The 12,778-nt window shown below is 43.0% G+C and overlaps 1 protein-coding gene across 1 annotated transcript in view; it reads right to left on the bottom strand.

Moving 5' to 3' along the window:
- Positions 1 to 2,414: 2,414 nt before the first annotated feature.
- The window catches only part of PTPRR (protein tyrosine phosphatase receptor type R), a 153,375-nt gene continuing 143,011 nt past the window's right edge, over positions 2,415 to 12,778 (bottom strand). Inside the window, exons 13-14 of the mRNA XM_075501717.1 lie at positions 10,672 to 10,785; positions 2,415 to 3,616 (exon numbers count right to left, since the gene is read on the bottom strand). Coding sequence (XP_075357832.1) covers positions 3,523 to 3,616; positions 10,672 to 10,785 — 208 coding nt within the window. The 3' untranslated portion in view covers positions 2,415 to 3,522. The remainder of the gene's footprint in view (positions 3,617 to 10,671; positions 10,786 to 12,778) is intronic.

Raw genomic sequence — 12,778 nt, forward strand, 5'->3', positions numbered from 1 at the left:
AACCTTCTGACCTTGCTTTGTGAGAAAGAGAGAGCTGTTGGCCACCTTCAGGAGCCCATCCTCCTCGTGGCAAGTCCACCTGACCGCCTGGGGACAATCAACGATGACGCTGCGAGATGACAGGGCAGAGCGTGTAGAGATGCTCAGGCACTGGGCAGATTTCACATGGAGGAGCCTGTCATCTGCCCTCCACTGCCACTGCTGGTTGAGGTTGGTCATATTGCACTTTTCCATAACGACTCCTCTCTTTTCTGAAAGACACTGCTGTTTCTGGACATGGATAATCAGAAACCCTTCTGGAAGAGGAAAATACCAGAAAAATACAATAGATTACACATGGTTATTTAACAAAAAGCAAATTCTTGATGATTTAAAATACATCAGCAAATAAATCTCTCTTCCCACTTTCTATATGTTGAACTTTTCATGAACTTGCCATGTGTTGAACCTATTCTAAAAAAACCCAAACATACAACCCACATGATGCAAGTGCTGGTAATGTAAAGAGTGAGAATGCAAAAAGCAAACTATTGTGGCAAAGGTCACTTTGACCTTCATTATATATAAAAATGAAGAAAAAAATAAACTGGATATAAAAGAAATCCAAGAACTATTAACTTTAAATACCAATTCTAAATACCCCACTTCCCCTGCTTGAAAGCATACAGAGATCTACACAAGCCCTCAGTCTTTTTTTCTGTTTTATGACACAGTCTTTTTACCATATAATTTACTGCTTGGAAATTGTTTTAGTAAAACTCATAGTGTTTCTGAAGAAAACATACAAGAGGACATTCCCGAATCTGTGTGCCTCTCAGTGCCTGTGCCATTGCAGGAATGGAGGCTCTTTACTGATAGGAAGTACATCTGTTTTACTGGATTTACTCCCAACGTCTCTAGCTGTTAGTTTTGTGACCATTCTAATTCACCCTAGATTAGCTCTTTGTGCCACCATGCTTAAAGATCAACACCAAACACTCAAATGAAGAGAACTACAATGCATTCATCAAAAACCCCTGAAGTTACCAAGGCAAAATCCCTCCTGGTTACAGAACACGGAACTGGGTATTTCAAATGCAGCCTCCCTGCCACATCTTGTTTAGGTTTTTATCTTTTTATAATCTCAGTTACTCAAACATTTCCAGCCTCATTAGTTACAAAGTGCTAAACCCAACATGTGTATTTATTTCCCTTTGTTGAGGTTTGTCATCCCCCTGTTTTTACAGACCTGGGTATTTTCTAACTAAGCATCAGAGAAAGCTCCTGGCTCTGGAAGTTTCACAAAGTAGGAATGAAAAATAGGAATCTCCCCTTCGAAGAACTTGTCCCAAAGCTCAGCTCCTGGATTGTCTAGCAGGAGATCTTCTTAAAAAAAAGAAGAGGTATCTCCAGCATAGAAGGAGACAGTTTATTTTCCTTTGGAAAGAAATCTAAACAGAACGGGCTACGTTGGCCCTGCCCCCCATTCCTCTTGTATGAGCCCAAGCGAATAAGTGACTCGGTTTTTGGAAGTCGCCAGCTGCCCCGGAGGGCTCTGCTCGGCGGCAGAAAGAGCAATACGGCGGAGGGGAAGTGGGGAGAGACACTTACCTGAGAATGTCAAGGCAAGACAGGTAGAAACCAGGACGTGAAATAAAGGATCCATTTTCCCTCTAGCAACTCTCCATGCTTCTCTTAAAAAAAACCACCTCAGATAAGTGAAGCGAAGGCTAGGAAGGAAATGTGCCTTCACAGGGGGAAAAAGTCAGTGACGAGCACTTCCTTCTATTCAATTGTTTTGGGGAGTTTTACACCACTTTGTCCTTTCATATGATTCTTCAGAGTTTACTAGTTGCTTTATTTTGGAAAAATACAAGCAAAAGATAGAGAGGTTTTCAAACACGGAGGAAGCTAAAAGAGACAATGTTGAATAAAGAAAAGGGATTATACTTTTGTGTAATTCATTGCCTGTGAAATATTACAAGTCTGCAGGTGATCTGGATGGTGCTGAATAAGTATATACTGTATTATCCAGGGAACAAACACACATTTTTTTGTAACTATACGTAATCAAGCAAAATCTTGATATTGATACTTCTAACTCCACAAGTTCTAAAAGCCAAGTGGAGAGGGGGAGGAGAAGGGGAAGAGGAGGAGGCAAAGCTCTGAGGTCTGCACCGGCTCTTACACAAACTGCCCCCGAGGGATCAAGTGATGCTGGCTTTGCCTTCCCATCAGGTGATCCACCTTGCTCCACCTCAGTGGGAGATTGCCCGTGTCCTCTGGATTGGCTCTCCAGTGGTCCGAAGCCATGGTGGAGGCTAACCAAACTGTACTGGGCTGTCCCTGTTTATGGGGGTACAACAGTATGTGGTGCATCAACTACTCTAGGCAAGAATAGAGACTTCAGTAAATATTTTATATCAAGTGTAATTTATTAGCAGTATGAAGCAAAGTCAACATCACTGCATTAAAAACTCATTATACCCTGTAAACAGACCTCCCAGTGCTGTAAGTCATAATGCCAACTTTGCCTTTCTCTGAAAAACAAACTCTTACTGAACGGTAAAGGAAACAGTCATAGCAGCATTTTCTTTCTTGTATAACCTGTCGTGGAACAGTTCATATCACTAAAGGCATCTATCTCTTACTGAAAGAGATAGAGCAGATAAACAACATAAGCAAAAAACCCTGTATTAATAAAAGACAGACAAATATTTAAAATCCTTACCATTTAATATATGCTACAAAGTTTCTTTTAAAAGTAAAATGACTTACACAATTTACAAATACACTGGATTCGGGTCCGTAGCAGAAGCATGTTCTAAGACAATCAACAGTATAGGGTAAATACATACACACTGAATAACGGACATTGTGCTCTGCAACTGCTCTGTAAGACCTACAGTAAATACACATTTAATAGTTAATAGTATGAAGAACATATATTTCCATATAAAATATTAACTGCTTTTGAATATTTTCAAAAACAAGACTTTTAATTTTTTTATTATCTCATCTTCTTTTTTTTAATCCATAATTGAACACTTGCAATTTTAGCAGCAAGAATATTATGTGGCCAAGAAACAAGCTCACCACATAATCAGTAATAGCACTTTACAGTACAGTTGACAGTCCATTCACAAGACAGTTTGCAAACGTTAAAGCATTTATACACTTGATAAACATTTCTTCTGTGAAAGTTCCAATGTCCATCCAACTGCAGCAGTAGCACATACATACATTCCATATGGCAGATATCAGTATTACAGAATTAAACCCACCTTTAGATATATACGTGAAATCCATGTGTAGTTTCAGTAAGGTACCTTCTTTATAAATAATTTTTGGGAAGCTCACAATACATTCATATACAGTAAGGGTCCAGCAATCTCTATAGTTTTGCCAAACCGCCCACAATCCTTTCAGAAGTTGGCCTCAAAGCCGCTCTTCCCACTGCAGTAAACTCCTTGAAGAAGCTGCTGGTAGGTAATGAAACAAATTACCTCAAGAGACTGACATTCTGTTTTATCCTCCTTGGCTTCACTGGACAGCTTTTGCAGAAAGTCTGCTTTCATACAGACTCAGTGCATGGTGCACAAATTCATACTGTTCGCTGGTCTGAACCATTCCACCCCTGAAAAGGAAACACGTCGGAATATTTCTTAAGAATGCAACAACCTCCAGCCCCTGCCAGCCCCATGACCACCAGATAATACAAGCCCTTTTCTCAATTTTTGACTTAGAGTTTGCTTAAGTGGGAGATTTGCCTGAGCAGAAGTACTTTCTTCATAACTTATGCCATCCAGCACATGCCCAGCATGAACCACCATTCCCAATTCCATCAGGGTAAGAACTAGGGAGGAAAACATCTGGCATCTACGTTGTTAAAACCTACATTTCAGATTCAACAGATTCATAGAGAATTTTGCTCAGTCACTTGGGCAAGGAAGGCCAGATACACGGCCACAGCATTACTATTGATGGAGCAAGGGAGTATTCAGAATCTGGCCTTTCATTTTTGTCTTTTAATAAAAATGTAACCTTTGGTGACCCTCAGATCGCCTGTGCAGAGAACAGCTCTTCCTGTCCTCTTTCTAACGCCTACAATGCATCCTGTCTGAACAGCAGCCACCTAAGAAATTTTACAGCAGTGACTCATTTCAGCACCAACAATACAAAAGAGTTTAACTTGACCATAAAAAGGACTAGTTAAAGCCAGCTTGGATTAGATGCCTACTGTGCTGGTTTTGACTGGAATAGAGTTAATTTTTTCCATAGTAGCTAGTACGGGGCTGTGTTTTGGATTTGTGCTGGAAGCAGTGTTGATAACACAGGGATGTTTCAGTTAGTGCTGAGCAGTGCTCACACAGAGTCAAGGCCTTTTCTGCTCCTCACCCCACCCCACCAGCGAGCAGGCTGGGGGTGCACAAGAAGTTGGGAGGGGACACGGCTGGGACAGCTGACCCCAGCTGACCAAAGGGACATTCCATACCATATGATGTCATGCTCAGCATACAAAGCTGGGGAAGAAGAAGGAAGGAGGGGACATTCAGAGTTATGGTGTTTGTCTTGTGTGATGGAGCCCTGCTTTCCTGGAGATGGCTGAACACCTGCCTGCCCATGGGAAGGAGTGAATGAATTCCTTGTTTTGCTTTGCTTGTGCATGCAGCTTTTGCTTTACTTATTAAACTGTCTTTATCTCAACCCACAAGTTTTCTCACTTCTACTCTTCTGATTCTCTCCCCCATCCCACCAGGGTGGCTGTGTGGTGCTTGGTTGCTGGCTGGGGTTAAACCACAACGCCTACATTTAATACATTCGTCTGATAACAATCCCTTTTCCAGGTTTGAGTATGAGGATCAAGTCCCACATCTCCAGTGCCAATTGCAGTGTGGTAGGAAGGGGATGATGTCCTACAGGAGGTAGGTGTGATATTTAGTAAGAGTGGTACCATTCAGCTCTGAAATTAAACTAAGCCTCTTTCTGACAGTACTAAGGTCTTCCAGGTCTCACTTCTCATGGAGTGAAGCCTCAAGTTTACTTAATTCTATTTTTATTACCTCATCTATCAGGGTATTCAAAGCTACCTACTCTGCTTCTAGAACCAAGCCCCCAGTTCATCCTCAGCATACCCTGGAGCAGCTAGTTACCTTTGGGGGGGATGAAAGAGTAAATGGCTGTAGTGGGAAGGAAGACATGAAGGTGTGTATTGTATTTGGCTAGATCTTAATTGAAACAATCAAATTTGTGAGAGAATTGGATCCAGAGCAATGTCGAAGCCAGGCATCTTACAGGAGATCTGACAAACCCCCATGTGATCCCTTCAGACACCCTAGGAACAAAAGGGTCTACTGATATACAAAGCTATATGAAAAATGGTAAAACTGTCTCAACAAGTATTGTCCTTTAGTATTAGAGAATGTTACCGACAACCATCTTTTATTTTCTTCAGTGCTACTGGATAGTTAAATGGCTGTGGCAGGAAAAACATAATTAAAATAATACCTCCTTCTTTAAGCAAGCAACCAGCTGTCTCTGCTCCTCCAGTGAGCTCAGGCTACTGTAAAACACCTTTTAGTGAGCTGCATGTCCACTATGATATGTTATTCCTAGGAATTAAATCACAGGCCCTTAAATGGTCCCATCCGGTACACAATGCAGCAGCCTCTTAGCTTTGCCAACAAAGACATCCACAAATTCATAACTCCTGGCTGCCTGCTGCCTTCAGCTGCTCTCCTCTGTGCCTGTCCCCTGCCTGGAGATCCAGCAGGAGTCTAAAGGTGACGGGAGGGCTTTGCTCTGGTCCTCTGTGCTGCTTAGCCTCCTTCCTTCCTCCTCACTGCTGCGTCCTGCCCTGCCCACGCAACCCCTTCCCAGCCAGCTTCCCTGCCTGTCTCCCCCATCGATGTTCCCCCAAGATGTGCTCTAAGGGAGTGCGCTTCCCAGGTTAGATCTGCTGTGTGGAAGGGGTGGAGGAAGGGAACATATCCAGGGAGAAGGACTTGGCAGGAAGGGCAGATTAAAACAAGTTTGGCTGCACTAGGCTGTTTGGGGGGGTGATCCTTGCTCCTTCCTCTTTGGTGCTGAAGTAACATACAAAGTCCCCAAGAAGGCATGTATAAGCCTGGCTGGGGCTGAGCCCAGCACCACCACATCTGCCCTGTGCCAGCAAGCATAACCGAGTTGTTATGGTGCTTCTGAACCCTGTATGGGCAAACGAGTGCACGTCCCTGTCACCTTAGGGGCACCTGAGTCTTATACTGAGGTTCAGACAACTTGGCTTTGTCAGTGCTATCATACACGGGATTCATAGAACACAGAATGGTTTGGGTGGGAAGGGACCTTTACAGATCATCTAGTCCAACCCCCCTGCCATGGGCAGGGACATCTTTCACTAGATCAGGTTGCTCAAAGCCCCGTCCAACCTGACCTTGAACACTTCCAGGGATGTGTTCCAGGAACAACTTCTTTGGGCAACCTGTTCTAGTGTCTCAGCATCCTCATAGTAAGGAATTTCTTCTTTATATCTAATCTAAATCTACCCTCTTTTAGTTTAAAACCATTACCACTTGTCCTGTCACTAAAGGCCCTGGTAAAAAGGCTTTCTCTGTCTTTCTTATAAGCTCCCTTTATATATTGAAAGGCTGCAAAAGGGTGTCCCCGGAGCCTTCTCTTCTCCAGGCTGAACAACCCCAACTCTCTCAGCCTTTCTTCATAGGAGAGGTGTGCCAGCGCTCTGACCATTTTTGTGGCCCTCCTCTGGACCCGCTCCAACAGGTCCATGTCTTTCCTGTGCTGAGGACTCCAGAGCTGGACGCAGCACTGCAGGTGGGGTCTCACCAGAGCAGAGTAGAGGAGCAGGTTGACTTCCCTCGACCTGCTGGCCACGCTGCTTCTTATGCAGCCCAGGATACGGTTGGCTTTCTGGGCTGCGAGCACACATTGCTGGCTCATGTCCAATTTTTCATCTACCGATAACACCCAAGTCCTTCTCTCATTTGTTCTTGTGCAAGGCTCACGTTTAATAGCAATGAATTATCTGTGACCCTAAGACATCGGTTTGTGCAAAAGGCTGCGTGGAAGAACGTTTCAGGAGGAAAGCTGCTCAAGGAGGGAGTTTTCCTCTCCCGCATCCCTAGTGCCCAGAAATGATGTACCCACAGCTATGGCACCTCTGGGTGTGCAGCCTTCGTCCTCTGCCAGCCCACACTGCCAGCTCCTCTGCGAGCTGCTGGGCTCCCTGCTTCTTTGGGACTCTCTGGGGTGGTGCACAGAAGAAACAGCCCCTAGTATCCTGAGGGCTCGGGGACTGGGACCAGCTCTGCCTGGGCAGCCACGGGGGAGGGAAAGGTCCTTTACCCTGCCCTCTGGCTTGCTGCTAGTGCAGCTGGATGCAGTCTGCTCCAGAATGAATGTGATGCAGGGTTTGGGATTTTTTTTTTTAACCTGAAACGATTAGTCAAAACACTTAAACAATGAATTGACGCACACTGGAAACTCTTTTCATCCTGTCTGAGGAGCCAAGAGCAAAGTTATCGGACGTCATTTCAAGAATGTGCCTTTAAGGTTAAGAATGTGCAAAGTTTCTCAATATCACAGTAAGTCTTGAAGATGCCTCACATCAAACATTTCCTGTTTCTGTTGCAAAACATAAAAAATGAACTGGGAAAAAAAGTAAGCTGAGCAGACCTGCGGGTCTGTCTTTCTATGAATCCACACCGAGCATGGCTGTATCTCCGTCCTGGGTCAAGACTTTGAGTGGATGGTCCATTTCCTCATGTTAGCTCAGCACAGACGATTACTGCCAGATCCGTTCACCCCTTAACTTACACTGAACAGCTAAGAAGAAAGTGGCATCTGGACATACCTTACCTGGGAACAGCTCTCTCCTGTCTCGTTCCCTGTTGGAGCTCTATTTTAAACTCTGTTTCCAGAAGGGCTACATAGGCAGTTAATTAAACTATTTTTCAGCATAACTTTTTGCCACAATCTGCAATTTGTCTGGATGCTTGTTTGGTTCTCACTGAGTGTGCTGGGCAATGGGAATGTTTTGGTAAATCACTAGAGCATCACTGCAAGTCCCTCAAGTGCAGCTCTTTTATCCTATTGCTCGATTCACTTTGGTAGAAATGTGGCCATGGGCCCACGTGACAAGAAGTTCACACAGAAGCAGATACCATCGAGTGTGTTAGTTCCACCAGTAGGTCTGTGTTTGGATGGTGCAGCTCTGAGCATGAGCAAGCCTGCCTGGGATCCTAGTGGAGGTGAGGTATCAGAGACGAAATGATTCGGTGTACCTCTTGGGCAGGTTTCTAGCTCCTATGCGGTCAGATAAAACCATCCTTTTCTGATGAACTCTCTTTTTTTCTGTTTTGTGAGGGCAATCTGATGTACAAAGAATAAATTTGAGCTCAGCTGCTGGCCAGCACCATGACGAAGACAGCCTCATCTCTGTTCCCGCTCTGCTCCTGGCTGTACCCCATTTGCTAATGTTGGCCATGCTGGTAACTGAAATGCAACACAGCTATGGCCAGAGCCAGCTCTTGCAGCCACGTCTAGTGGGACGTTAAGTTCATTTTGCCAGCTTCACGCCACATGTAATGACCTTATCTCACACGCCACCTCCCAATAACCACCACGTCAGGACTGGGTCATCAGGGGAAGCTGGTCTCATGGAGCTTTGTCCATGTAACAGTGATACCCGTCCGCTTTATGAACCCGCGATCTGGTTGGGCTGGCAGTGCCTACTGTAGTCTTAGGGGCTGCTAAGCTCTGCCTTAACAATCCTTGCTATAAACTGACTGCCAGGTGAGTGAGATCCATTCTCCAATATGGCCAATTGGAAAAAGGAAAGAAAAAGAGCTTTTGGTTACCTAGTTTTGCCCAGAAAAATGTCTTTAAAAATTAAAACACAGATATACTTTTTGTCCCAGGCAATGCCTGAGAACATGAATGGCTGAGGAACCTTAAGCAAGATCTCTGGAATCTATTTATATAATTTGAAACTCAAAAAAATACAGAAATGCGCAAATCACAAGACTTAACAATTTTTATAACAAGCTTTGCGTTATGAGATTGCTGTCATGAATGTTTATATTTGGGTCAGATTTTCATTCTCTTTCCAAGTTTATCTAGGATACTAATACATATAGTAAAGTTCATTAGCCAGATACACTCAATGAAATTGTGTTGTCAGTTATAATGCTGAAAATTTGGATTACTTTTTCTATGGCTGAAATAATGACATAAAAACGATGTAGCTGAGACCAGAGTTTGCTTCCACTTCTCTGCAGTGGAGTTTAAAAGCAATAAAAAAAAGGTTATCTTATAATAGAAATACTAAAAAGGGGGAGAGGACTACAAACCTTTTTCAATAAGATGAACAGATAATCAGAACGGAGTGTTGGAAATTTGGAGTTGATAATTTAAAACAGAGTAAGCATTTTTCCCTCAGCTCTTCCATCTTTTTTGTTGCTGAGATTTTTAGGTCAGGAACTCCCCTTGGAGAATTTTACACTCCAAGTGGCTCATGTTGCCCTGTAAGGATCACATTACAATCTCTAGTATGATGAAGGTGCGTGGGAGGGGAAGGCAGAGGAGGTGATCCATAAACGCGATCAACTATATGGATTCTGGTCCTTCTGCAATTCGTGGTTCCAGTACCTTTCAGAGTTCTTCAGAACACAAAAATCCCGCATTGTCCCTTTGACCTGCGCTCTTTTTCAGCATTTGCACCCTTATGGGTTGTTTCCATTTGAAGAAGGGATGTATGCCAGAAGCAGTTAATATACTTGCAAGGGGATTATATGATCTGGTACCTCCAGCAGGAGAGGAACGAGACTTCTCTATTCTTGGTGCAACCCTGTTTATTTACTTTATACAAAATCCTGTTTCTCCAAGCAGAGTAAGAAAGAAAAGTACAACCAAACCAGCAGCTTCCATTGTGCACAATACCCACATCCTCCTTTCCAACACAAATCTCTCTTCAGCCATGGTTTCACAAAACAAAGCACTCTGCAACAATGCTGGCTTACAGTGTTCCTGCTCCCAAGCTGTGAATTCAATCAGGGAATTGATCTGACTTAAGAAAATTCTGCAACAAATGCCTTGCTATTTTCTTAAGCTGGGTAAGTTTGCCAACCCAATTCAAAAGGATCCCCAGCACAGCTGAGGGAATAGCAACAGCACCAGATTTGGCGCTCTCTGCTGCATAAAGAAACTACACACTGAGTGAGCCTGGATATCCCTGTCAAACCAGGCTCAAAGACAATCCCTTGCCTCCAGATTGCCCCGTGTCTCTTGTGTCCTAGTGGGATGCCGCAGACAGCAGAAAGCTCCAGGAGGGGAAAAGAGGAGTGCCAAGTGCCCAGCAACCGCAGGCTTGCCATCTCAGGGGAATTTCATTGAGTGGAGTCTCACCCAGCTTCACCCAGAAAACAATATTCCTTACTTAGGATCTAAATACAAATGTTACTTTGGATATTCAGCTAATGCTGTCATAAGAGTTAGCAAAAGTGATGGCAGCCACTTAATGTAAAGCAACATTCAACTGTGAAAAGGTTTTCAGAATCATTACTGAATCATTACTGATCATTACTGAATCATTTCAGTAATGATTTCAGAATAATTTCAGAATCATTGACTGATTTTCAGAATCACTGACTCATTTATGGTTCTTCTGGAACTCACCGATCGACTCGTAGCTGACAGACAATGCTCAATGCATCTACAACTCCCTCTTCCTTCAACTGCTGACAACCAATGGCCGTGGCAATAAAACATCCAGTTCTTCCTATACCAGCACTGAAAAGAAGGCAAAATTTAATAGGGGAATGGAGTTCATAGATCAAAGGAGTTAAGTGGAAAACACTAAATAGATATGAAAATGCTAAAAATACGAAACATGGAATTGCTAGAACCCACAATTCCCGGGTGCATGACTAGCAAGGGTAACTTCTCAGCTCACTTTCTTAGAGAGAAATGAAAGGGTGCACTGTTCCATCAGTCCAGCTGTTGTGGGTAATTTGTGAGGCTTACATGTTTCCAGTTTGCATGCAAGTGTATGGTAAGAAAAACAATCTTCATTAGCACCACAAAGTCCAAATATTCTCTAGCACACTCCAAGCAAATGATGGAGATATGCTCTGAGCTGGGCGAAAAGCCCACCTAAAGGCAAAAGTCAGTGGGGCTTTATGTTTGAAGCCCTCAAAGTATACAGGGGTTCTGCTAACCATACCTCTAACCATGAAGGTAAAAAGGACCTAGGACCATGCTGATGAAGTTAACTCCCTCTCCTGTGATTCTGCAGGAGAGAGAAGGATTTGATGCTGTAACTCTCCAGATTTTCTGGATGCCTGCTTGGAAACAGCCATTTTGGCATTATTTGTACTCCCCGGACCTCCAACACTTTTGAGAAACTCTGCCCCACTCTGCTTCTTGCTTAAGTAATGTGCAGGAATTCAGTGCAGCTCATCCCTGTCATGCTGCATGGCAGGAAAATGTGAGGAAAATAGTTAAAACATGGAGTCAGGGGTCCAGATCTCCATGCTTGGCTTTATAGTAAATACTTAACCATATGGTGCCTTGCTTCATCTCCGCAATGGGTATGAATGCTACCTGCCTCATAAGAGCACTGCAAGAGTTATTTAAATTAATGCCAGGAAGAATACGTTGTCTCAGATGGAAGCTTGATATATCTGAGTGAAAAGTGTTACCAGGAGTATGTCCATTTGCTACAGCTGAAACAAATCACAATCTGCTCACCACAGAATGAAAGATAGGAGTGCTTTAGAGACTCAAGAGCCCTCCCATCTGGAAATGAAAATTTCCAAGAGGACTCAGCAATATTAAATATATGAGAACGTCTAAGCCAACCGTGAGGGGATAATGAGATGTAAAACAGGCAGCATAAGAAAGGATTGAGTGCGATGAAGATCCTGAATTGACAGCCTGTCTCCTTGGACATCAATATCTATGGGAAAATTGTATCCAAAACGAGAAGGACATAGTTTATAAAGAGGGATTTGGAGAAAGCAATCTAATGCATACCCCCATTCTCTTCCTCAAATATTCTGAAACCCTTGAAAGCGGGGCTAACAAGTTCAAACAATTCAGACGTAAGTGAAGTTGGCTATAATGAAAGGTTCTTTTTTTTCCCTTTTTTTGGGGTGGATTAAGTGTTCTTGGACAAGTTCTTAATATGTATTAAACAAAGACTAGGGTTTTCTAATGTATTTTCTTCCTCAGCTCAGGCATGCCGGCCCTATCTTATTACATAGCTTTATTTCAGACAGCGCAAGATAAAAATGAGATTGTTCTTCACTTGCCTGACATTTCTTTCCTGGTATATCCAGAAAATATGGAGAGCTACTTACTTTGAAGTATTTTCAAGTACCCAAACATGGTATATGTGTATTTCTGTTATAGATATTTCTATTTTTTCCCTTTTTTTTTTAGGAGTTTAATGTGTAGTAGCTCATTCATAATGACTGTGGTCTGTTAATTTGGATTGCGGAGTATTGGACTGTTATGATTTTGGGATTAAGAGATGTAGGCAGTATGCTTTTTATAGAACATGTTCATGCACTAGCTGATGAGGAAAGAAAAGCAAAAATTTCCAGCAATAACTGTAACTGTGTCAAGTTTCTGAGCATGAAAATTTTATCCCTTATTCTTATTTAAGAAACTCTTACAAGTCCTCCAATATGCCAAATTGCTTGATCTTCCGGGAAGTAGAAAATGGCATTGTGGTCCAGATTCTCGGTCAACTTGGTTCCACTGACTAAATGGGGCTAAA

Source organism: Mycteria americana, chromosome 1 (assembly GCF_035582795.1).
Source record: "Mycteria americana isolate JAX WOST 10 ecotype Jacksonville Zoo and Gardens chromosome 1, USCA_MyAme_1.0, whole genome shotgun sequence".
NCBI classification, from domain to species: domain Eukaryota; kingdom Metazoa; phylum Chordata; class Aves; order Ciconiiformes; family Ciconiidae; genus Mycteria; species Mycteria americana.